This window comes from Hydra vulgaris, chromosome 06 (assembly GCF_038396675.1).
Source record: "Hydra vulgaris chromosome 06, alternate assembly HydraT2T_AEP".
NCBI classification, from domain to species: domain Eukaryota; kingdom Metazoa; phylum Cnidaria; class Hydrozoa; order Anthoathecata; family Hydridae; genus Hydra; species Hydra vulgaris.
In genome coordinates this window covers 51,137,501-51,163,446 of record NC_088925.1, presented here as the reverse complement: position 1 = coordinate 51,163,446, position 25,946 = coordinate 51,137,501, and the positions used below count along the sequence as shown (strand labels likewise).

The window sequence follows — 25,946 nt, the reverse complement described above, 5'->3', positions numbered from 1 at the left end:
TAAAATGATTAACAAATTGGCAGAACTTGAAGACAGAAGTCGACGCAACAACTTTAGATTCTGCGGGATTTAAGAAATTGAAAATGAAAGTTGGGAAGACAGTGAAAATAAAGTAAGGGAACTTTTAAATAATAAACTTCAACTACACGGAAACTTTGAAATTGAAAGGGCGCATTGAGTTGGCAAAAAATTACCAGAAAACAATAAAAAAAAAGGATCGATCGTAGTAAGATTTCTTAACTACAAAGACAATGCCACGATATTAAGAAAATATACGACGATGAAATTATGGACTCAAAAGGTTTACATAAATGAAGATTATAGTGAATATACGCTGGAATTGCGAAAAAAACTCCTGAATGAGGCAAAAGATTTAAGGGCGAAGGGTAAATACGCTAAAGTTGTATATAATAAATTAATCATACGGGATTTATAAAAAAAATTCTTTGATCACATTTCGAATATGAAAAAACAAAAATTAAATGGATTCTAATAAAACCTTAAATTTTGAGTCTAGTTTTTATGATTTTTTTCGAACTAATGATTTCTTATTAGACGAGGAACCTGATCCTGATCTTAATTATTTTACTGATTCTGATGTTTTGCAAAATAAATGCAACTACTTTTATACTCATGAAATTAAAGGATTTCTTGATCAAAATAATATTAACACAATCTATATATTAATACGGTAATGAATAGTGCGCATAGTTACGCCTAATGTTTCGCCTATTGTTCGTATTGTTATTTACGGTTCTGTATTCTGTAAAATACACTATTTCTTAGTTTTTAAGAAGTTTCTAGACTTTTTTATGAGCGGTTACATTTTCCATGCGGTCTTTCAAGTTAAGTCAGCTTGCGAATTTGAGATGATGTACTTTTATTCTCAAGAAGAGTTAATGTTGTTCATTGTTTAAAACAAAAATTTAAATAATCGTTTGTTTGTTGTTGGTTGTTTTTATTGTTCTAATTTTTATAGCCTGTTTTCATTTTTTAGAAGAAGTTAGAAATAAAATGTCTGGTAAAATAGTTTTTTTAGTACAATCTAAACATGAATGCTGTAATTTATCTAATCTTCTAAATATGAATACTGTAATTCAATAGTGTTAGTGTCGTTTCACTTTCTTTTTTAATAAAGAACTTTCTAGGCTTTTCTAAAAGCGTTTCTTTACTCCACGTGGTCTTTCAAGCAAGGTCTTCCAGCCGATTAGAGCTGATAATTTTTTAGTTTCAAGTGTAACTGATGTTGTTCATTGTTTAAAAACTAAAATTTGTTTGTTGTTCGTTGTTTTTATTTTTCTGTTGTTTTTTTTAGAAGAAGTTAAAACTAAAATGACTGGTAAAAAAAATTTTTTTAGTACAATGTTTCTTTTTTAGTAAAGTGTTTCAGTTTTGTCTTCAGTCTTTTTAAATGATTTTAAGCAAGTACTGTTTCATTTTTTTAGAGCAGTTAGAAGGAGCTGAAGGCCTTTTTAGTAAGTATATAGTGTATAGTAGTTTATTTATAGTTTATATTAGTAACATAGTTATATTAGTTTATTTATAGTTTATATTAGTTTATATAGTATATAGTAGTTTATATATAGTTTATATTAGTTCAAGTTTATTTATCGTTTATATTAGTAAGTTTATTTATAGATTATAGATTAGGATTAATGAGAATACAAATTTTTTTAGACAGGCTAGCTGACAGCGACTTAAGTAAGTTTTATCATTTAGATTTTATTTGAGTACAAATGTAGCATTAGCAATTTTATTGTATATAATTTTATCTCAATTTTTATTTTTAGACAGACAGGTAGAACTCAGTAAGGACTTAGATTTTGTAGATTTAAAAACTTCTTTTGAATATTCTTTTAAAGCATTGAATATGTTTTAAATATTTTAATAAATTTTATCATTTAGGTGTGGTAGCATCATCAGTTCAAATAGTAATGTCTTTTATTTTATTTTACAGCAAATAGTAATGTTTTTTAATTTATTTTAAAAAGAATCAATAAATATTGTTTATTTAAACATAATCATCAGGATAAAATAGATAAGATAGATAAAATAGCTTTTTTATTTAATATTTTTTTATTTAGTTATAACTTCAGTTGCACCAGCCACAACAGGTAACTTCGTACATTTATTTTAATATACTTGAATTACATTTGTTACTTAACTTTTCAAGCAATAAATATTGTTTATTTCAACATTATCGTCAAGATTATATAAACAAACTTTTTATTTGATAATTTATTTTAGTTGCTTCTGGATCAACTTTAAATAATGGTAACTCATTAATTCATATTTTATTATAGATAAATGTAGATAAAAAAATGTAAGTTGGAAATTTTTGTAGATTTAAAAGCAGTAAACTTTTTTCTAAAGGTTCTTTCTATTTTTTGATTAAATCCACTATCACTACATTTGTTCTATGTTTATATAATGTACTTTAATAATTTTTGTCATTTGAAAAAAAATATATCAATGTTAAATTACACCAGGTTGTCGAAAATAGTTATAGTTTAATGATAATGTTGTAGACTGTTAGAGCAGATTATAGATCTTTGATCTATTTAATCTATTTAATAACCTACTACCAAAGGGAAAATTTACTATCAGTTGTTTGTTTGTTTTTCTGTTTAGTTGACAACAATGAAGAGAGAAGTAGTATGTTTAAAAGGATTTTTATTTTTTTATAAAGTAACTAAAATGTTTTTTAAAATATTGTTGTTGACTTAAAAGTAAAACAGTAGGTTTTTATATTTTTATACAATAAGCCCAAGAACTTATAGTTCTTGGGCTTAACTAAGGTAATACTTAAAATTATATTGTCAATAATAGAGAAGAAATTTAAAATTCTCAGTAAGACAGCTTCTTATTATTTTATCTCAAGTTAGTTTAATTAAAGTTTATTTTCTTTAGTTGATCAAGAGAGAGCTAATAAAGGTATTAGTTACATTAGTTTAGTGAATTTATTTTTAAAAAGTTAAGTAGATATTTTAACGTCTATACATTTAAGTGCTTTTATTGTTTAAACACAGAATTAAAGACTGAAATAAGTCAGTGTTTTTGCTATTAAAATAATTGTTAATAGGAATTTGTTTATTTGTACTGTAACTGGAATTTTAAAACTTCAAGTACTAAAGCTTTATTTTCTTTTTTCTTTTAGGAGAGTTGGAAAAAAAACTAAGTATAAATTATGTGATTAGTATAGTTAAATAAAGCATTTATATCTGTACACTCAGTAGTCCTTTTTTTTATTTTTTTTATTTTTTTTAATTTTGTAATTTTTTATTTTTTATAATATACTATTGTTTGTATTTGGTTTGTTTTTGTCTTTTTTAATTGAAATTTTATTTGTTTTTCACCAATTAAACTTAAATATAGTTAAATTGATTCACTACCCAATCATCATAATAGGATGCTACATTCTATTTGTTAAAAATAATTAATTGGTAGTTTAATTTATTGAAAACACTGCTTTTAAAATTTACTATAAGCCAAGACTATTTAGCTATATAAATGCAATTTATTTATATCTATTTGATTTTTTATCTTTAATGTTTTTAGTTTGGCTCCTTGAAGCATTTTTTTTTTTCTTTTTAATTAAAATATTTTAAATCTGTTGTAATGTCTTTTAAATATAACTAAAGTTTACTAAAAGCCAACGTGAAATAACGTCATAAAACAACACCGACAAGTTGCATCATGACAGCAGTTTAAGTATGACAACAGGCTACCAAAAAGCAGGTAAATTGTTTTCCAGTTTGTTTGTTTTTTGTTTTTTTTTGTCTACTTATCTGTTGCAATTTTTATTTTAGGTTTGTCATATGACGCATTAATGCAATATAAAAGATCAAAGTTTACATATTTTTTACAATTTGTAATCCACATTAGGGTAGAGCGATTTTGAAAATTTTTGAAATTTGATTTGCCTGAGCAGCAAATCAATACCTTTTGGTGAAAAAAGAACCTTACTCTTTTTTTTTATAGTTTAGATGAGTTCTTGATCAAGGGGATACCAAAAAATTAATAACTCATAAATAAATTACTTCACTTCACATTAATCTTATTAATTAAAGTTCATGTTATAAAAAATATAACAAGAATTTAGCTTTAATCTTTCGTCAATTTAAGGCATGATGAAGTGTTATTATTTTGTGTCAGTAACTAAAAACGTATTGCATTGAACTTAGTAATGTCTAGGAAAATGGTTCGGCCATACACTGATATGACCTATGTCAGTTGTAAATTACTCAAATAACGTTAAATAATTGGTAAATTAATTTATTTTAATTTTACAGATAGTTTAATTTTTTAATTTGAAGGAGTTTTTCTTACAGGGTATTAGTTAAGGTATCGCAACTTTAAATTGTGGAAAACAGCCACTATAAATTAACAGACCGACCGTAACCCGTATTACGGGTTGCTTTCTGCTAGTTCACATTAATATTCGAAGTTTAAAAAAAATTTTTGAAATCTTTAGTAATTTTATTGAAGAAACTAGTAATCTTTTTAATATAATCTGCTTAACAGAAACATGGTGCAGTTCGGATGACGTAAATTCTTTTACCAATTTTGAACTGCCGGGTTTTAATGTAATTTCATTGGCACGAAAAACAAATAAGCGTGGCGGAGGCGTTCTTATTTATGTTAAAAATAACTTACAATATTTTACCCGCCATGACATGAGCATCACTGATGCTGATAAAGAGGTTTTAACGAATGAAATTTTAACCAATAAATTAAAAAGTAAAATTCTAAGTCGCTGTTATCGTCCACCTTCAGGTGAAATTAAAAATTTTAATTCGTTTTTATGTAATGACGTTATTAAAAAAAGTAACCGCGAAAATAAATTTATCTACTTATCGGGTGATCTGAATTTAGATTGTTTTCAGTACCACGTCAATAATAACATTAAAAAGTTTTATAATGGCATTCTCGAAAATGGTGCGATTCCTTTGATTAGCAAACCGACAAGAATTACTCAATCAAGTGTTTCTTTAATTGATAATATTTTAACCACTGGTGTTTTTAACTTATCCTTTAAAAAAGGCATAATTAAAAATGACATATCTGATCATTTTCCTGTTTTCTTTTCTATAAATATAGATAATAAATTACTTCCTAATGAAAAACGAGTTTTCAAAAAGCAAATTTTTACAAATAAAAACCTTGAGTCTTTTAAAGAACAATTATCTTTAATTGATTGGAACTTTATTAACGCCTCTGATAATACAAACTTAGTTTATAACTCCTTTTTTAAAACTTTCTATGATATTTACGACACAAATTTCCCTGAAGTTAATTTAAATCTCAAAGCTAAAAGTATTAAATCGCCTTGGATTACAAAGGGTTTGCGTAAGTCTTCAAAAATTAAACAAAAATTATACATTAATTACTTAAAATGTAAAACAAATGAAAATAAAATTATATATAAAAATTACGCTAAACTTTTTGAAAGCTTAAAAAAAAAAATATTATTTAAATTTACTAGATAAATATAAATTAAATTTTAAGCGCACTTGGTTTATAATAAGAGAAATTACTGGCAGCAAAAAAAGTACATCTCGCCCTTTACTAAACATGGTTAAACATAATAATGAATTTTTATATGATAAAAGACAAATTACGGAAGAGTTTAATAAATATTTTGTGTCTGAAGGACCAAATCTTGCAAAAAACATTCCTATAGCAAACAGCTTAATAATTGATCTATCTATCCCTCTAAACTCTTACTTGAACTCTTTTGAATTATCTTTTGAAGAGTTTGAAATTGCATTTAAAATGTTGAAATCTAATAAAGCAGAAGGCCCTGATGGTATTAACGACAACATTATTATAAGTTCATTTGATGTTTTAAAAGATATGCTCTTTAAGATTTTTTCGCTATCAATTAAACAGGGAATTTTTCCACAAGCTCTAAAATTTGCAAAAGTCATACCAATATTAAAAGGTGGTGACGTTGAGAATATAAGTAACTATCGTCCAATTTCTCTACTTTCTGTTTTCTCTAAAGTTTTAGAAAGAATTATGTACAATAAAATTTATAATCATCTTACTATAAACAATTTATTATACAGCAATCAATATGAATTCCAAAAAAACAATTCCACTGAACATGCCATTTTACAATTTACAAGAAATATATCTGACTCATTTAAAAAGTCTCAATTTACTTTAGGTGTTTTCATTGACTTGGCAAAAACTTTTGAAACTATTGATCACAAAATTCTTTTTAAAAAGTTGGAGTGGTACGGAATTACTGGAAATATATTAATTTGGCTTAAAAGTTACCTAAATAATCGGAAACAATTTGTTTATGCAGATGATAACATATCATCTAATTTGTTAAATATTTCATGTGGAGTTCCTCAAGGATCCATATTAGGACCTCTCCTATTTCTAATTTATATTAATGATCTACCAAAAGCTTCTAACCTAATGGCAATTATGTTTGCTGATGATTCTAACTTATTTCTTTCTCATAAAAACATTTTTACACTTTTTAGCAACATGAACATTGAACTAGCCAAAATTTCTGAATGGTTTAGATTAAACAAACTATCATTAAATATTGATAAAACTAAATGAATTTTTTTTAAACCTTATGGTAAAAAGCATGGTATTATGGTAAAAGTGACAAGATTTTTAAGTGTATATATCGATGAAAATCTTAATTGGAAAAGCCACATTGCTAACTTGTGCAATAAACAAAGATCAAATTTCAACAAATTTCAAAGAGTAAAGGCATTTTATACAAAATAAGAAACTTTCTAGATAAACATACCTTAATTCAGTTATATTATTCGTTAATTCATTGCCATATTAATTATGCAAACATTGCTTGGGGTAGCACTTAAAAAAGTAAACTTAAACCTCTCTATCGGCAACAGAACATGTTGCACGCCTTATAGATTTCAAGGACCGTTTTGCTCACGCCAAGCCTCTTTTATATGATATGAAAGCACTTAATATATATGAGTTAAATGTTTTTAATATTCTTTGTTTTATGTATAAATGCAAGACCCACCTATCACCCGTTTCTTTTCGTAACTTGTATTTACAAAGAGATAGAAATAAATATATTTTAAGGAACGATAATTTAATTCGACAACCATTTTCTCAAACTAATTTTGGTAAATTTTTTATTTTATTTCGCGGACCATTTTTATGGAATAGTATAATTCTAAATACTTCTAAAGATTTTTCTCTTGAGTGTAATTTTGATTCTTTTAAACAAAATCTTAAAAAACTCATTTTTTCAACTGAAAATATACTAATCTACTTTTAAATTTTAAAATTTTTTGAAAATCCCTTATCTATATTAGTATATGTATATATTTTTTTGTTTGTTTTTTTATCCACAAGCAATTAGCGGTTTCTCTGTGACAAGACCTGATGGTCTTCTTTGAGTAATCCGCGTTCTTTATATTTATTTTTAATATTTATTTTCTTAACGATATCTTGACTTGTTAACTTTTATTATTGTAACAAAGTTTTATTTATTAAAATTGTAATAAATATTGTAATAAAGAACAAAAAAAAAAAAAAAAAAAAAGTGTTTACATGGAGTGACACAAAACTGCAATGAGACATTTAATGGTTTCATATGGCAGCGATGCTTTGAAGCTACTTTTACTGCAAGAAAAATTCTTGAAATAGCTGTTTATTCTTCTATTTTAAATTATAATGATGGATTTACTTCCTTAAGGTATGTTTTTAAAATGCTTGGTTTTCGTGGAGGTATTTATTTTAAAGAAGGAGCTTTCAAAAAAGATAAAAAGCGAAGATCAAGTATGTCAAGAAAATCAACTGATATTAATAAAAAAACGAAGAAAACATTTAGGATCGATAAAAAAAGGCTGTTTAGACATTGAGAAGGAGAATGATGATGGAAACTTTTATACTAGTGGCAGTTTTTAGTAATTTTTCACAAAAAAACTTTTCGTTTTTACGTTGTTTTATTTTTAAATGTGTTTTTTGAGGACTTTCTTATTTTAATGTTTTCTTACGAAAACATTTTTAACATTTTAAGTATAAATGAGTTAGTTTCAATACAGTTTGTCAGACTGACATAGGCAATTAATCAATATCTGCACATTTATTGCTGCCATTTTAGTTTTCTTTAACATTTGACAAAAATTTTAGTTCCAGCCCTAAAGCAACTATTTAGCTACCATTTAGCGAAATATGGTGTAATAAGTGCAAACTTTACTAAAGATATCATTGTTATAGATAAGGTAAGATTTTAGACAAATTATGCTGACTTAGCATCAAAAAATGCAAATTTTATTTTTATTTTGAAAAGTTAAAGTTTTAATGTAATTTCCTTATATAAAAAGTTAAAAACAAGTTTAGAAATTTTATAAATAAAAAGTTAGACTTAATGGGGGTGAGCCACCTTAAAGCTAAGGGATTCGAAGTTGTTAATTTCAGCCATATTTGTTACTGGGAATATTTTATTAAAAGATTTTTTTTTAAAGCTAGGTGGTATATAGTTTCTGAGATCTCTGCAAAAAATTACATTGTAATCAAAAATGACGTACCTTCTTTGCGCAGTTTTGCTTACAGAATTTATATCTTCAACTTGGGAAACTTTGACCTCATGTGGACACATTGGCTGCGAGTTTGGTGTAGCAATACGTAGTTTTCTGGTATTCCAATCTCTGACAATAAATTTATTTTATGAATTGTAAGCGTATTTTCCAGGCTGGCGTTCAACTTTTATTCTTTCGCGTAGTTCTTTTCGTATTATGTTTGTTTCCATACTGAAGTCTTCAAATATGTAGATGCTTTTGCTTTTTAGTTGAAGAGAATTCTTGAAAACTTCATTTTGTCTTTCAAATCTAAAAGTTAAAGGGGTGAGCAAAACCGGGTACCCGGAATAGACTAATTAAAATCACCCCTAGTTAAAACTTCCGACATGGAAGTTTTAACTAGGGGTGAGCAAAACCGGATCCGGTTCGGTTAAATCCGAATCCGGTTTTGCTTACCCCTAATTATATGGAGTGGATGGCCCCTAAGTAAATTGATTTTGAAAAAACGACAAAAAACTGAAGTACTCATAGTTGCACATCAACAGAAATTAATATTTTCTTTATCTATTTTTAGGAAAAACTTTAAACTGGTCTAATAATTAAATAAATGGTAGATTTTAGTATATAAAATGTGGAAATGGAATCAACTCAGAATTGTTGTTTTTGTGACTATTTCCAGATTTTAGCGCGTTTCGCAGATAGACTCCTCATATAAATTATACTTCGATATAAATTATACTTCATATTTTTAAAAATAGTTATAGAAATTGTTAGCAATGTTTTTAAAAAGTATTAGACCTCACAATGCACGATCTTTACCTAGCAACTTGTCACTTGGAGTGCTTGATATCTGTGAAATAAGTGTTTAATATTTTTAAAATTATGCTTAAGGTGGTTATTTTTTTTGAAAAAATAAGTTTTACGATGCTTTTTTTACGAGTTATATTTATAAGTTAAAACTATAAGCTTTGCAGCAAAATACTCAATTTTGATGTTTTTAAACCAAATTTAACGATTTCGAAACATCACACCCTTGTACTTAACTCCTTGTACAAATATTCTTGTGTACTACTCGTTGCTAAGAATAGTTATTTTTCAAAGATGGAACTCTATTTGGTTTAAATCGCTCCTGAGCGAAATCTACTACACGAACATTCGTTTTTAAAAATGTATTTTATGCTCCAATTTTCTTAAGCTATCGTTAAAAGCTATAAATTTAAAGATATAAATGTTAAAAACAACCATGCAATTTAAACCGCTAGCAATTGGATTAGGATTGCAGTACATAATTCGCTAGAAAATAAATGAAAACTTCTTTAAATAATTATAAAGCATTACTAAGGTAATAAATTTCTTTTAATTTCTTTTTTTTGTTAAAATTGACAAAATCGCCAATGAAAACTCAAATGGGAGAATTGTCTTCAAACAAATCAAATTAAAGTATTTAAAAGTTTCACCTTTAAATAACTTCAACATATTTCTACGTTAAAAAACCTCTTTAATAAAAACGTTACGTTATACGTTAAAAAACGTTTTCACATTATTTATATAAAACACTTGAAAAAATACAAAAAAATAAAAACTATTCTAAAAAAATTTATTTTTTAATTTAATATAAAAAATTGTAAAAAAAAATCGTTTTCGCAATTACCTTTTTTTCAAAAACAGATTGCAAATTGAAAAAAGTATAAATAAACTTATTAAATAAATTGGTTATTAAATATTAGAGATGTGATAAACCACTTGACTAATTTCTGATGTTTAGTAATTTATTAAAGATGACAGCAACACATTTAAACTTATCGCTCGGTTGATAATTTGTAGATGTTTCGCTAATGCTTCTTTAAAAAAAATCAAAAAAATCCATTTAACATTACGTTAATGGAATTGGAGTAAAATTAGCTGAACTTTTGTGTGAGGGTAGCGAGTTTATTATGGGATACGATTGTGGCTGCTCAGTTATTACAGAAGGAGGATTTTGACTTGTCGTTGTTCCTGTTGCTGCTTCCGACTGTATGAAAAAGATGACCGTCAAAAGTATAAGTACACACTTTACCGCTTTAGTAAAAACTAAAACTTACCACTGACATTTGATTGAACGTATACACCGGCACATAGTTCATGTTGCCGAATGTATATTTATCACCACCATTGCCAATGTTTGTTTGCGTAGCTCCAGCGGCTGCGGCATAAGAAGGTGGAGTTATTTCGGGATAGCCCATAAAACCAACATTAGGTAAAGTAAAACTGCCAGCAGAACCTATAGTTTAAATCAGGTATTGAAATCATAATAAACTGTCTTACCAAAATTATATTCAAAAATTATTTGAAAATTACATTAAACTAAAAGTGAAATAATAATTTAAAATAATACTAAATCTATATAAATAATAATTTAAAATAATACTAAATCTATATAAATAATAATTTAAAATAATACTAAATCTATATAAATAATAATTTAAAATAATACTAAATCTATATAAATAATAATTTAAAATAGTACTAAATCTATATAAATAATAATTTAAAATAATACTAAATCTATATAAATAATAATTTAAAATAATACTAAATCTATATAAATAACAAATAGCTAAAAGTAAAATGAATACTTAATCAATAATAAAACGTAAAAATAAATAAATAAAAAACTGACCAGATTTTTTATTGATATATTGAAACCCAGAAACAACTTGACCATGCGATGAACGATATGGCACTGTACCGATAATAATGGGGAGTTTTAACAACGAATCAGATCGCCAGGATTCATCAACTTGAATAGTTAACTCATACCACACTTTAATAACGCGTGACGTTAAAATAGATGGGGACGTTGCAGGAATGCTGAAAGGTTGATTTTGCCATATGGAAGACTGACCTCCCGGAATACTAGGACCTATAGAGACAGTTTAGTGTCAAATATGTCATTGTCAAGTGTAAATTAAAATTTTTTTTTTAAATATAAACCTATAATAGGAGCTAATAATCTTAATGTTATATAAATTATGATTAACGTTTTAATTGAACAAGTTTTACAGAAATTTACTTTCCATTTCCGCAACTTTTTCAGAACAAGTTTTTTTTTTTGTTGTAGAAATGTAATCAACATGCTTGTAGAGATAAGCTTTCATTCCAGCCATGTCACGAGTAGTATTGTTTCGAGCCTGAGCGGTTACCATTATAAGTTCACCTGGGCAATAAGCGCTTCGATCAATACTTGCTAAAAAATAAAAGAATAATCCACTTAGGGATCGTCCATAAAGTACGTACGCTCAGAGGGGAAGAGGTATCTGCAAATAGCGTATATGGAATGGGCGGGCAGTGGGTCAATTACAAAAGAAAGGAGATACTAATTTTAAAACAATATCAAAAAATGTTGGGTAGGTAGGTTAAAAGCGTAGGTACTTTTAGGGAGGTGGAGGGTACTCAAAAAAGCGTATTGCAAAATGCGGATGAAAGGGGGGGGGGGGGGGAAGAGGTCAAAATAAAAGCGTACGTACTTTATGGATGACTCCTTAACTAAATTCTTAAACTTAATATTTAAAAGTTCAAAGAAATACAAAATATAAAACAAAATAGCATAAAAATAAAATAATTATAAAATATATAATAACAAAAAAAAATAATTGCAAAATAACTCAATTTACAAAAGATTATATTAATAAAATTTTATATTAAATACCTTCAATATCCAAAGGTCCAACAACACATCGACAACAACAAAAAAGTTGCTTGTGGTTTGAGCATGAAGGACGCAATGAATTGTATTGCGGCAAGTTAGTGTCTATAATTTCATTTACTGTAAATGGTCTCTTTGTTTTGTGATTGAACTTCCAAGGTTTATCTATTTCAGCTAAAAATTATCAAGCCCAATTAAGATACAAGCAATTACACTCTATTCTCATAGGCACGTAAAAATATAAAAAATTACATTGTATTCTTAAAAACACACAGAACAAATTGAATGATCTAATTGCTTTCTGCAAAAAAGTATTTGCAAACTAAAAACAGGTTTTTAAATTTTTAAATGTTAGTTTACAAAAAAACCAGTTAGCTATTCTTAAAAACAGGTTTTAATAAAAATTTTTAAAACTAGATCTTACATTTGTTATATTAAAATTATATATGTAATATTTCATAATGTACTTGCTTTTAAGATAAAAAGAAGTTTTTTATAATTCATACTTTATAACAATTATTTAAGAAACAAAATTAAACTCATTTACATTAAGGATGCTTAAGGATGCAAAGTTGTTTAATATACAAATTTGATAGTTTTAAACCAATAGTTTAAATCCTTTAAAAAAAACGTGATTAAAACCAAATCTATATTTTTTAAATAACTTTAAATCGCAGTAGGAGAGTAAAACAAGGTTATTTTTACAAATAAAACTATATCTTTAATGTAAATTACTTTATGTTATTAGCCTTATTTATTATTTTATTATTTTCAACATCTTCACTTCCAATAAGGCTGCAAGCCTTGACAAATAATTTTTAGAGCACTTAGGAAAAGTCACAGTAAAAGGATGAGACTTAATTGAATGACGAATAACAAGAGAACTTTAATAAATGGCACAAGAGACACTAGCTCTTAAGAGCAGCACCTATTATAGTATTTATAGAAAAGAGAAAGAGAAGCAGCATTATGGCAATGCGATAATGGTTGGAGGTTGGCTGCAAGAGCAGGTCCAACTATGTTTTCAATGCGTTTTTGCACCTTGTCTAAAAGAAAAAGAGCATCATTGATCCACCCCAGATACGGCAACAGTACTCCATATAAGGACAGATTTGAGATTTATAGAGATAGAGAATAGAATCCGAAGTAAAAAAGTGGCAAGCACAATAAAGAGATGCAACCTTTGCAAATGCTAATTTTGCAATGAATTTGATATATGATTTCCAAGAAAGATCAGAAATAAGAGTTAATCCTAGAAGATGAAGATGACTCATCCAGTACATTACAAATATAGGAAGATCTAGATTATTGCGATAACGATTAGCTGAAAAAAATTGAATTTTATCTGAATTAAAATTTGCCAGCCACTAAGAGCCCCATGCTGTAGCAGAAGTGAGATCCTTTTCAAGCTCAAATGCCCCCTCCAAGCAATCAGAGAGTGTTGGCTTCTTATCAAGACAAAAATGAATGGTAGTATCATCAGTGAACAATGCCACCTTAGATGTGAGAATTTCTGGAAGATCGTTAACGTAAATTAAAAAGAGTATAGGGCCCAGGATAGAACCTTGAGGAACCCCTGAAGTTACAGGATACAAAGAAAAGTGCTGTTCATCGAGAACACTTTTATACTACGATTGGTAAGGAAGAATTTAATAATCTTAAAGATGTTACCTGATACACCATAGAAGAAAGAATATGGAGAAGACCAGAATGCTAAACTTTATTAAAAGCTTTAGAATTGTTGAGAGGGATAGCCTTAACCTCTCCACATCTATATAATGCACAATAAAATCTATTCATTATTACTGTTAGCAAATCAGCTGAAGAATGAGAAGATAGAATTTAATATTGATAATCAGAAAGTAAGTTATTAGATTCAAGATTCAAGATTAAGTGTTTGTTAATTAAAGACTCAACAACCTTGCTTATGATAGGAAGAAGACTAATGGGATGGTAGTTAAACGAGTCAGACCACTATTCAGAAATTTAGAAAATAGGGATAACAGATGCTGTTTTCTAGCAAGCTGGAAAACAAGACTCTGATAAGCATTTGCTAAATAGTTTTGAAAGTATAGACGACAGCTCCGGAGAACACTTCTGCAAGACTATAACAGGTATGTTGTCTGAACCACAACCTGTAAAAGAGTCTAAGCAGGAAATCACTTTAGATACAGAGGCTGGAGCGATACAAATGTCAAGCAATGGATCAACCTGTTTGTCAGCTATATCAGGTAGAACGCAACTAGTGGAATCAAGAGATGATGTTGATGAAAAGTTCTTAGCAAACAATTCAGCTTTGTCTTTAGGTGAGATGACAAAATCTGAACCATGCAAGAGTGGTGGAATAACAGATTTGCCCTTATTATAGATATTGTTAAAGATTCTCCAGAAGTCGCGAGAACCTAATTTTTAAGATGGGTGAATTCTTACGAATGTAAATGCCGAGGCCAAGCATGTAACTATTGGAGTTTTTACGAATTAAAGGAAGATAACCATCAACACTAAGATCACAAGATGAGACAGCTGAACTCAAATTAGTCTCAGAAAGAGCAAGTATGTCTGGTGAACTTTGTAAGAGATAAGACTCAACTGAAGAAAAGTTACTTCGAAGACCACAAATATTAGTGAACAGAACTGGGACACCATCCATGTGCAACATGGCACTGTTAGTACTCTCATATTTTACAGCTGTTGATGGAATCAGCCTCTTTAAGAGATGAGTTGCCTAGTCATAACAACAGAGACACAAACAAAACCCATGCATTGAGTCAAGAAGATCCAGCATTCAACTCCCTAACCTGGAAACAATGTTTTATAAACACATATATGCCAGTCTAATAAATAAATAAGAAGGGGTGGGAAGCTGGTCATGTAAAAGTCACACAAAGCAAATAGAATTTTTAAAAAATTCAACTTTTTAGAAAAGGTTTTTAATGATTATAAATAAATAAAACATATTTAACTTATAAGCCAAATTTACCATTTATTTATTTAATGTGTATGCATATATAATACTATATTCTACTATAGCATATATATATACATTTATCATATATACATATACATATACATACATATATATATATATATATATATATATATATATATATATATATATATATATATATATATATATATATATATATATATATATATATATATATATATATATATATATATATATATATATATATATATTCTACAATACATTTTTTAACTTTTTTTGCTCACTTTTTTCCATGTGATTTTTTTTTGGAAAAAGAAAAAACAAAAAATATATTAAAAAAAAAAAGATTGCTGCCCCAACCCAAACCCTTCATCCGTGTAGTGACACTCCTTGCATGTCCTCACTATTTAGTCATTTGATGTATGAACTGAAGACCTCATCAGCCCCCTTTTTCAGTATGACATCAGATTGCTCAATAAAGTATGCATTAGTATTGGGGGTATGCATTGAACATTTAAAAAAAAAAAAAATCAGCAGTAAATTTTGAGAAGACTACCAGACTCAGATCTATTAAAATATTGTTGATCCGCAGCAATAATCTTCTCCCATTTTTCAAGTATCATGCAGATTCCACTCTGGAAAAAGTCTTGGTCTTTTGAGGCAATCTAGTCATCAACCCATTTTTGGGTCAATGGCTCAATTGCCTCGTTTGCAACTTCTGCAACACTGAGGTCAATCAACCAGTGATTAGCATTAAAATTTCCTGAACTTTCTTCAAATTTATTTCCAAACTTTCTTTGTTTATTCTATAAATATAAATTGAGGCTAATTATCACATATATGCTTTTTTAAAAAAACATTTTACTTTACTATAAAAATATACTGTTGCCTTCAGTTAGTAGGGTTTGAAAGCTAAAATTGTGTATCTTGATAACATCATTTAAAAGGAGCTTATTTATTTGAGTGATAGTAGAAAAAATAATGTGCAGAGAGTCCTAGAATTTTTTATTTTGAACCATGCTGTAGCATAAACTTGAACAACATAGTAGACAAATTTGAGCCAATTTTATAAGCAGTTCATTTAATAAGCAGTCCCTTTTCAGAAACTTTACCGGAACCTATACTTTTAAATTTATATTAATTTATAATATTGTATAGGTTCCGGTAAAAAACTTTACCGGAACCTATACAATATTCAAATAATAGTCTTTGATCGGAACTAAGACCTGTTAGCATTTCTTCTGGAATATAACCATCTACCTATGGATTTTCAAGATGATCAAACAAAACTTTATTTGAATCCTGAATATTTTCAGCACATTTTTTGCCGCTGAAGTTTCTTGGCCCAGTTGTGTCAACATCAAATTTTTTTTTAAAAAAGCTCTTAACGGAAGTTTGTTTTGATGTAGTGCCCACCCAATAAGGGGTCATTTTCTTTTTAATAACTTTTCTAGTTTTAACACAATGCCACTTATTTGCCAAGTACTACTTATTACCACTATACCACTTATTTGTTACTACAACGATAGACATCAAATAAACAGGAACACACAGATATATTGAAGAGCTTGTTTGTATATATATATTGGCACTTGGTTTGCCGTGTTTGCAATTAATTCCCTTACAAGTACAAAAAGATCTTTAACTTTTTATTAATAGATTTGTCAGTTATAAGAGGTAAACTTAGGTTTACTGTTGCCCAAATAGATTTTAAGTTGCAGCTGATTTGCTGAGTTACTGATATGATATCTGTATTTAGATTTACATAAATAAGATAGCTGCAGTATTGAGCAAACTGTCTGCAAGTACTTGGATCTGTTAATAAAAACTCACAAGAACCGCCACAATACTTTTTCGTTCTTTATTTGTGTAATAGGAATCACCTTGACTTTCTGCATCTTTGTAAACCAGTAATATATACACAATGTATTAGAGTATAATATTTCTTTTGAGAACTTTTATATGTCTTTTAATATAATTTATTTTAGTTTACTTCAGCAATGGCAGAATAAAACTCATTCAAACATAACCATGTAAAAATACTACTCGTAAATGCGATGAGCATCTACAAAAAAATTTTCATACAATTTCTTATTTACCTCTCTTGTTTAATTAGTGGGTTTTTAACAAGTATAATAATAATATTTAAAAAAAAAGAATATTTAACAAATATAACTATTTAATTTAAAGCATTTAAATTTATAACAAACCTAATTTTAAGTATTTAAAATTTAAATTTTAAGTATTTAAAATTTAAATTTTGAATGTGTGTAAAGAATTTTAACCAAATTGTATTGGCTTTTTAGAACAACAGCAGTAAACAGCGTACTGTCTTTGTTCTAAAAATAGAACAACTTTATGAAGCGCAAGTGATTATGGAATTATTATTTGGACAAACAATTTCATCAACATAAAGAACAAAGATCCTAAGAAGCGCTGGTCCTGGGGAAGTTGCTGATCAGATTCTAAATATACTGGTATATTATATCCAGGAACATTTTTTATAGTGTTTCCTAAACTTGGAAATATTTAAGAAATAATGAATGAGGGCAAAAACAACAAAAACAAATGAAAACATTAAGTTTAAAAACATGGGTTCATGAGAGCTGAAGATTTTGAGATAAATATTTACTGGAAATGATTCACACCTCCAATGACTGTTTAAATAGCATTAATAATGAATTTAATAGAAATAATAGAGACATACTATGATAAATATACTCTAGGAGCAAAAGTAGAAGCAATGGTTCTGCAAAATCAAATTAGTAAATAAGATTATTGACTGCAATTCTCATGAGAAGTGTAACACAATGAATTCTGCATCCATTCTCAATAATTAAATAAAAAGTGAATTTTTCATTAAACAGTTTAAAGAATTTAACAGTTTAAAGAATTATTTAATTTTCTTGGTCCAACAAAATATGAATTAAATTACCGGAATTCTACAACCAAAAATATTAAACAAAAGAAACCAAAAGCATTTGTTTTAAACATTAAAGAAATGTTCTTTTATGTTTAAAACTTGTCACTTGTTTAAGACTTCAATATAATTATAACATTGTCACTTCAGCTCATATGCAGAGTGTCATATGTAGAGTATCAGTGAGTCTTACATATGTAGCATATTTACAAGATAGATTTTCTTTTTTGTCACTTTAAAGTTTATGAAGTTTTGATGCTTCGACACATTCCACTTCGACAACATTTTCAAAAGTTTCTTCAACAATTTTTTTAAAATTTCAATATCATAAGATGCTCAGTTGGTTGCACTAAATTTGTCTGTAAATACCATGTGATTACAGAAAACAGGGTAATAGCTATCCTTCATATAACCATCATTGCAGCAGCATGAAATGTTTAATTGCTGTAAATCATAAAGTTCGATTCCCGCCACGTCCCTGGTAGTACCGCGCTCAACTTGTTTCTCCGCGCAGCGGCCTTGTTCGTCAAGGTTTGTGTTTTGGAGTTAAAGAGTTGAGAGAGGGTTATAACCAAAGTAGCCTCTTCATCTGCAGTGGCCTTCTCGGCCTTGGGGAGGTGAATAATAATAAAATTAAAAAAAAAAAATCCTAATGGAGCTGTTTGTTTTGTTCAAGAGTTTTATCAGGGAAGCATTGGTGATGTCATAATTTTTCAACAGTGTGGGATATAGTATTTTATTAATCCTGATGATAGTTATTTGATAAACTTTATCAAATAACAAACTGTTATTAGAATTAATAAAATACTAAATTCCACACTGTTGAAAAAGCAGATCTTATATTGCAAAGCTTTATCATGAAGCTTTATTATAAAGCTTTGCAATACAAGATCTGCTGTTATTAAAACAAGCAACAGTATACATTCCTGAATTTCTTGAAAAAAAAATCTCTTTATAAAGAAGAGATAATTGTAACAAAACGTATTGCCAAAACATATTGCAAAGCCTAATCTAATCCTACATAGTTATATTTTAAATAAAGCAAACAATTATAAAACTAGTTTTTTTAAGGATCTTTTTAAAAGGTTTTTATCAGGAAACAAATATGTTGGAATACTTTAGGCAATATATAATAAATATTAGCAAGAAACATTTAATTATTTAGACTTTATTTTGCCTTAAATTTAAGAAACTTCAGGCTGAATGAATGTGGCATAACTCTTAGATAAACAATGTATTTGTTAATGTAAGACCTAAGCCACAGTCATAAGTCTTACATTAACAAACACATTGCACTTCTTCAGATTATGCTTATACAAATAATTTATGTTATGTATAGTCCAAACAGTACACTATTTGATAGTATACTGTTTGGACTATACATAAGTATATGTATTTGATTTGCTGTTATTTTTCAACAAAAAAAATTTTAGTTACTGTATAAACCTAAAATGAGGTACTTGTAAACAAAGTTACTAGACTTAAACAAAATATTCAGAAGATTAAAATTAAAAATTATTTTGTAAATGAACAAAATGAGTCCTAATATATATATATATATATATATATATATATATATATATATATATATATATATATATATATATATATATATATATATATATATATATATATATATATATATATATATATATATATATATATATATATGTATACACACACAAACACACACACACACACACACATATATATATATACACATGCATGTATATATATATATATATATATACACATTAAGGTGTCCCAGAAACATTCTTTTTTATCTATCTTTCTTTTTACCTCTCAAGTTTTTCCATTCTCTGAAATCCCTTGAGTTTAAAAATCAATGGAAAAAAAATCAGTATCAAAAAGTGATATCTGTAAAACTTAACAAAATTGAACTTTTTGAATAAGAATACGCCAATTTTGGATTAGTTTGTAAGGAAATTTTTTCGTATTTTTCGTTTGTTAAACTTATTGATTATGCCAAAATCGAATAATAATACTATTAATCTAATGCATGTTTTTATAAGCATATTTTTGAAACAGGTTAGGGTATGCCTACCCAAAAAGTCTAATGCATGTTTTTTAAAGGCTCACAAACATGCTTTTACTGATACATAAATATTTTTGTTTTGCACAAAAAAAAATACAACAACTTCATTAAATGATTTTCATGCATTAAATAAGCACAAGGATTCCGGTATTAATAGAACTGTCTGCTCATATTACACAAAACATGTATTGAGTGTAAGGCTCAACAATATAATTGTCGTTGGCTTGTTTTATTTTTAACAAAACCTTAAACTTGATATGTTTATAAGCATTATACATATTTAAAAAAGCATACCAACCTAAGTTGCTGTTGGTCCATTAAAAAGATAAATATAATTACTCAAACTTGGTCACACTTTTTTGAAATTCTTGAGCTGATGAAATGAATAAATGAATGTATGTTATATAATTTAATTTTCATAGTATTTTCTAAAATAGGTCGTCTTCGGAAAAAAGCTACAAATAAAGGAGAAAAGAGAAAGATACAAACTAATCCCAGAAGGCTACTGTTTCTTCAAATATTTCCTATCAATCAAATATCCACAATAAAGCTCCCCAGCATTGGAGGTGTGCATATAGATATATACAGTTTGTCAAATCTCCAAGATCTTTGAAGTTTAAATATATTAAGTCTTTTGTAGCTTGTTCTCAAACGTTCCCAGGCAAAGATCTAATCTGCAAGGGTGGATTATATAAAAATCCCAGCCATAGATGTGTCACTGCTTTTGTAATGGATGTGTGGAACAAGGCTGGTTGGAGAACTCATCATTTCTGGAGCTGTTGTCAGGTAAAAAATAATGCAATAATTAATTATGTAAATAAAAAATAAACAACTCAGCAAAAAAATAGTTAAATACAAACATAATCAAAAAAAGGAACCATACATAGATAACTAACTTAAGAAATAATGCTTTTTATATTATTAAGGGATAAGCTCCATACTAAGTATTAAAAACTCATCCATCTAAGAAATCTAAACTGGGATTCCATCTCCCATCTCCTAAAGCTATGTTCATTGAAAGAGATTCAAGAAGATTGAAGATCTAGATAAGAATAACTAGTAGAAAAAAAAATTAGGATAAATAAAAATTTAATTACATAAGTGATAAAGTTATTTTATTTATTAGGAGACCAGATAAGATGAGGTATAATCAAAATTTTGAGGGGAAGCTTTTACTTGAAAGAAAACAAAAGAGCCTAGGAGAGCACTATATGTAAGACTGCAGAAAGACTGGCCAAGCACCAAGGAAGAGGTGGAAAGATAGAGGAGATCATCAGGTTTGATTGGAATGAGTTACAGGCTGGATCATCTCTGTACAACATTTGAAGTAAGGCCTTAGAGTTTTTCAAAAATGCATTGACCACAAAGACATTTAACAGGGAAGACTACAAGAAGGTCTGTGAACTAGTTACCTTCTATTTATGACGAGATACACCACGGTTTCATTTTTATCAAACTGGAGCATGTCATGAAGCCAGGTATAGTTAAAGTATATTATCATACCATCATTTGAAATAAGGAACAACTACCCAAAACTAGAACCCTCTTGTCAGCATGCAGTGGCATTCTTGGTACTTAACAGAACAGTTATACTGAACCTAGCTGATGATAAAAAGGTAAAGAAAATGTTAAGATGTTGGAGATATCGGTCAAGTATGATGTCCTCAAGCAGTTTTATATGGGAAAAACAAAGCTACTGGTTATTACGAGGTCAACAGAATTGACTAAACTGGTAGATTCACAAAACTGAATCCTGCTCAAAGTAGCTGATGTTCCCATTGATCTATTTAAAAGGTTGTTGAAATTGGTTGTATGTGTATTGACACATACAACCAATTTCAAGAACCTTTGTGGAAACAACTGTGTGGAAAGCAATATCAGACTGATGCAGGATTTTGTTGGAGGTTACAGGTTAGATGACATGAAACAGAATCTCATGCTTGTTACCAGAGACAAAAAGAAACTAAAAAAGGACTTGACAAAGAAGCAACTCAATAATATTTATCTTTTTAAACCAGAAATATATATTTTTAAGAGAGTTCCTAAAATACATGTTTTTTTCCTTTAAAGTTTTTTTAATAAAATGAAGTTTTAAAGATAACTCTATTAAATTAACAATTTTTTAAAGCCTATTTGAACCTTAGAGAATGAGAAAAGCTTGAGAGGTACTAATTTTTTTGGGACACCTTTTTAATCATTTTTAGGATGGCATATAAATGTTGACATTTATACGCTATTCTGAAAACTTAATGACCAAATATATTTGAAATGCCAACATATTTAGAGATTCAGATTGGCACTTTTAAATTTAAAAAAGGTTGCCTTTTATGTCAGTATTTCCAAATGCAAATATTTTGGTGAAACATTAAAAAAAAAACTCTTGTTTCTTAAATTTGCTGTTCAACATAAAACTTGAGAGTACAAACTTTCTTTTGTTAATTCTATAGAAAATTTGACAGACAGAACAAGAGTTCCAGTGTAAGAAAATTTATGTGTAAAAGACACGCCTAACTGAATACGCAATAAACATACGGTGCTGTCCAAAATTAAATGAGCCACACCAAAAAAAGTTGAAAATATAGTATATTATGTTTCAGGCCTTAGCAAGAATGGGCAAATGCCCGGACATGCCTTCACACCAGTGAAATTTAGTGTACACAAGCTAAGAAAAGCCTGCGCAAAATACAATTATTATTTTTTTAAAACAGCAAAGTTTATTATTGTTTTATTAAATTTAATAACGTTATTTAGGTTTTAAAATTTATTAATGTTATTTAGGTTTGGAAGTCATATTTTGCTTATATAAACAAAAATAGTAAAAATCATCTAGTACATATAAAATACAATATCACTTTAATAAATATAGCGTAATTACACAATAATAATAAAAAAGCAAAATATTATTTATTCGTTAAAACATCTTTGAGAGTATCTCTAAGAAAAAAAATTTGTTATTGAAAACTTTTTTTTAATGTCTTAAATAAACTTGAAAACTCGATTTTTCTAGTGTTTTGACATTTCAAAATAAACTGAATAATATCTTTTTCTTTTAATTACTCACTCTCTCTCTTGGGGCTATTTAGATTTTCAAGCAATTTTATAACTTTTCAAATTAGAAAAAGAAAATTTTACAAAGAAAAAGGAATGAACTTTTTATATATAAAAATAAGAAGAAAGGCGAAACAAAATAATATTTATAAATTAACCAATTGTTTTAGTGAAAAAACAATCTATATCTAAATATATATTAAAATAATTTAAAATGTTTGGTCAAATGCAACATTCTTCTAACAACTTCTCTAGAAAACATTATGATGCTTGAATAAATAAATGCCAGAAAAACAACCGTTGCTGATTATTGTTTCTATGATGTATTTATGATATGATACAAAACATTACAATGCAACTTTTTTTTTTTAAGATTGTTCACCTCCCCAAGGCCCGAGGGGGGCCACTACAGTCGAGGAGGCTACTCATATATGTAAGCTTTGTAACCTCTCGCTTACAAAGCGAGCGCTCTTACCACTACACCACTACCGCATAACTAACAAAACTATTAATAAAACATAACCAATTATCAAAATCATTATTTTGTACATGAGCTTTTTTATGTAAATATCAAAAAACCTGCAAAAATACTAATCATCTGCGCAAGCGGGCCACTCACATTTTGTTAAAAAAATAATTTAGATTTAAAAATCTATTATTTAGTACTCATTATACTATTAATTTTTTAACCAATTGAAACATCTTACCAGATACTAGGTATCGAATATGACCATAGGGTCCCTCAAAAGAACTTGGTAAAATGACAGGAAGAGTAAACTTGAACCGATGAAAACTTTGTCCAGCTTCACTTTGAAATTTAACTGAGGTGCCTCCATGAATCCATAATTGATATTCAAATAAATTTTCATTTCCATCATGATGACTTTCCTGTCTATTATCATTAGACCCTGATGTATCACACCAATGACAATATCCTTTTCCTATAATTTTTTTATGCATATAAAATAGTTTATTTGTAAAATATAAATGAATATATATATATATATATATATATATATATATATATATATATATATGCAAAAAAATTTTCAAAACTGCTTAAATTGAATTTTTTTTTCCCATTTTGGTTTTTGTGTACCATGTAAAAAATATTTTTAAATGTTAATAACTATTCTAGAGCCCCTGCAAAGCTATTGAACATTTACCAGGTCTCTCATATTTGAAAATTTTTTTTTTAAATACTAGAGACTTGGGGGCTCTAGAATAGTTATTAAAATTTAGTGAAAAATTTTTTACATTAAACACAAACACCAGAAAAAAATTCAATCTGGGTGGTCTTAAAAAATTTTTTGCATAGTGGATACCTCTAATATATATAACACAGTCAACCATAAAGACCGCCAGGTTCAACTTTTTTCCACCTCTAATTTTTTTTTCATATTAAGATAAGTGCTGGTTAGATATATTATTTTTTTGTATTGGACAAATCTAAAGCCGATCAGAAGTAATATAAAAACTTATTTTTTTACCCTATTTACAAGTGATAAAGTTAAAAATTATCAGTCAAGTGATAAAGTTACCCCCTATATGATAATATTACCTCCTTTCAAAAAAAAAAATTTTTTAATTAATCTTTCATTATCCACCTTAAAACAATCCTTACTTTTTCTTACTAATCTTAAATTGAAGTGATTTAAACTCCTTTTACACCATTATAGTAATAATTAAAAGAAATAAATGCAATAAAAATAACGCAACAACTTTTATATTACAACCTTATCTAAGCAAAAAGTGGTAATAGCAGATTTCAATCGTTTAGCATAATCTTTATGTTCAATCCTTTGCTTGTATTGAGACCAACTTGGTTTGAAGGCACTATGAACAGCTTCTCCAGTCTGTTCAACATATGATCCTAGAGAGCAACAATTAAACTTTACAAATGGGAGAATATGACAGACAACAATATGGACTTTCCAGGTAACTTTCAGCTCTGTATTTAAACGTATTTTTGCATACTGCAGTAGGTCACAAAATGATACTTTGAACTCTTCAATAACTAAAGAAGCATTGCTGCCTAATTCGTATCCAAAGGTGCACTCTTTAACCTTTGCAAACTTTCTGAGGCAATGAACTATAGGCAATAAATTAGTTTGAGATGCTAACACATCTCTCTCTAAAATATCTACTTTTTCCAGAAGTTTATCGGAGTTATTCCCATCAAAGCCTATCCCATGATAACGTCGAAGTAAGATATAATGTTCTTTGAGCAAATTTTTAAAAAGAGACCAATGATCTAAAAGTAGTCTACCAAGTAATGTCACAATCTGGTGGTAGGGACTAAGTGATGAATTTCGTCTTCAGCATTTTTATCTAACTAAACGAGTCGAGGACTAATAACATTTAAAAAATCTTTTATCTCTAACCGCTTTGCCCCATTTTCAACAAATAAGTTGTACCAATGATCAAAAGAACCTAACGTTCTTGAAGTACCACTTTCTAGAGAACATTCGCCTTCACACCACAAGCAGGCATATTTACCTGAATGAGAAGACAAACCAAAATGCTGTTAGCACATTTTAAGTCAAATGCAAGGTGATATGTAACATTATCCAGATTTAATCTGCTCAAGATTTTCTGCAAATTTCCATTGTCTTCACAAACATCTTCAATAATAGCAAGAATAAAACACCTTTTAACTCCACTGTCAATGTAAATCTCATTTTTATTGGTTTTATCAAAGACATTTACAATTACTTTAAAAAATCCTTGACCTCCATCAATTGATATACGTACCAAACTGG

At 27.9% G+C, this 25,946-nt stretch overlaps 1 protein-coding gene and 1 long non-coding RNA gene across 2 annotated transcripts in view; both read right to left on the bottom strand.

Moving 5' to 3' along the window:
- Positions 1-9,935: 9,935 nt before the first annotated feature.
- LOC101236373 (arrestin domain-containing protein 3) overlaps positions 9,936-25,946 on the bottom strand; it is an 18,852-nt gene continuing 2,841 nt past the window's right edge. Inside the window, exons 2-7 of the mRNA XM_065800410.1 lie at positions 23,892-24,125; positions 12,217-12,387; positions 11,581-11,754; positions 11,188-11,430; positions 10,610-10,788; positions 9,936-10,539 (exon numbers count right to left, since the gene is read on the bottom strand). Of these exons, the coding sequence (XP_065656482.1) occupies positions 10,402-10,539; positions 10,610-10,788; positions 11,188-11,430; positions 11,581-11,754; positions 12,217-12,387; positions 23,892-24,125 (1,139 nt within the window). The 3' untranslated portion in view covers positions 9,936-10,401. The remainder of the gene's footprint in view (positions 10,540-10,609; positions 10,789-11,187; positions 11,431-11,580; positions 11,755-12,216; positions 12,388-23,891; positions 24,126-25,946) is intronic.
- Positions 24,249-25,946, bottom strand: part of LOC136081954 (uncharacterized) — a 3,260-nt gene continuing 1,562 nt past the window's right edge. The window contains exon 4 of the long non-coding RNA XR_010639271.1: positions 24,249-25,946. This exon is cut by the window's right edge and continues 350 nt beyond it. This is a non-coding gene — a long non-coding RNA (uncharacterized LOC136081954).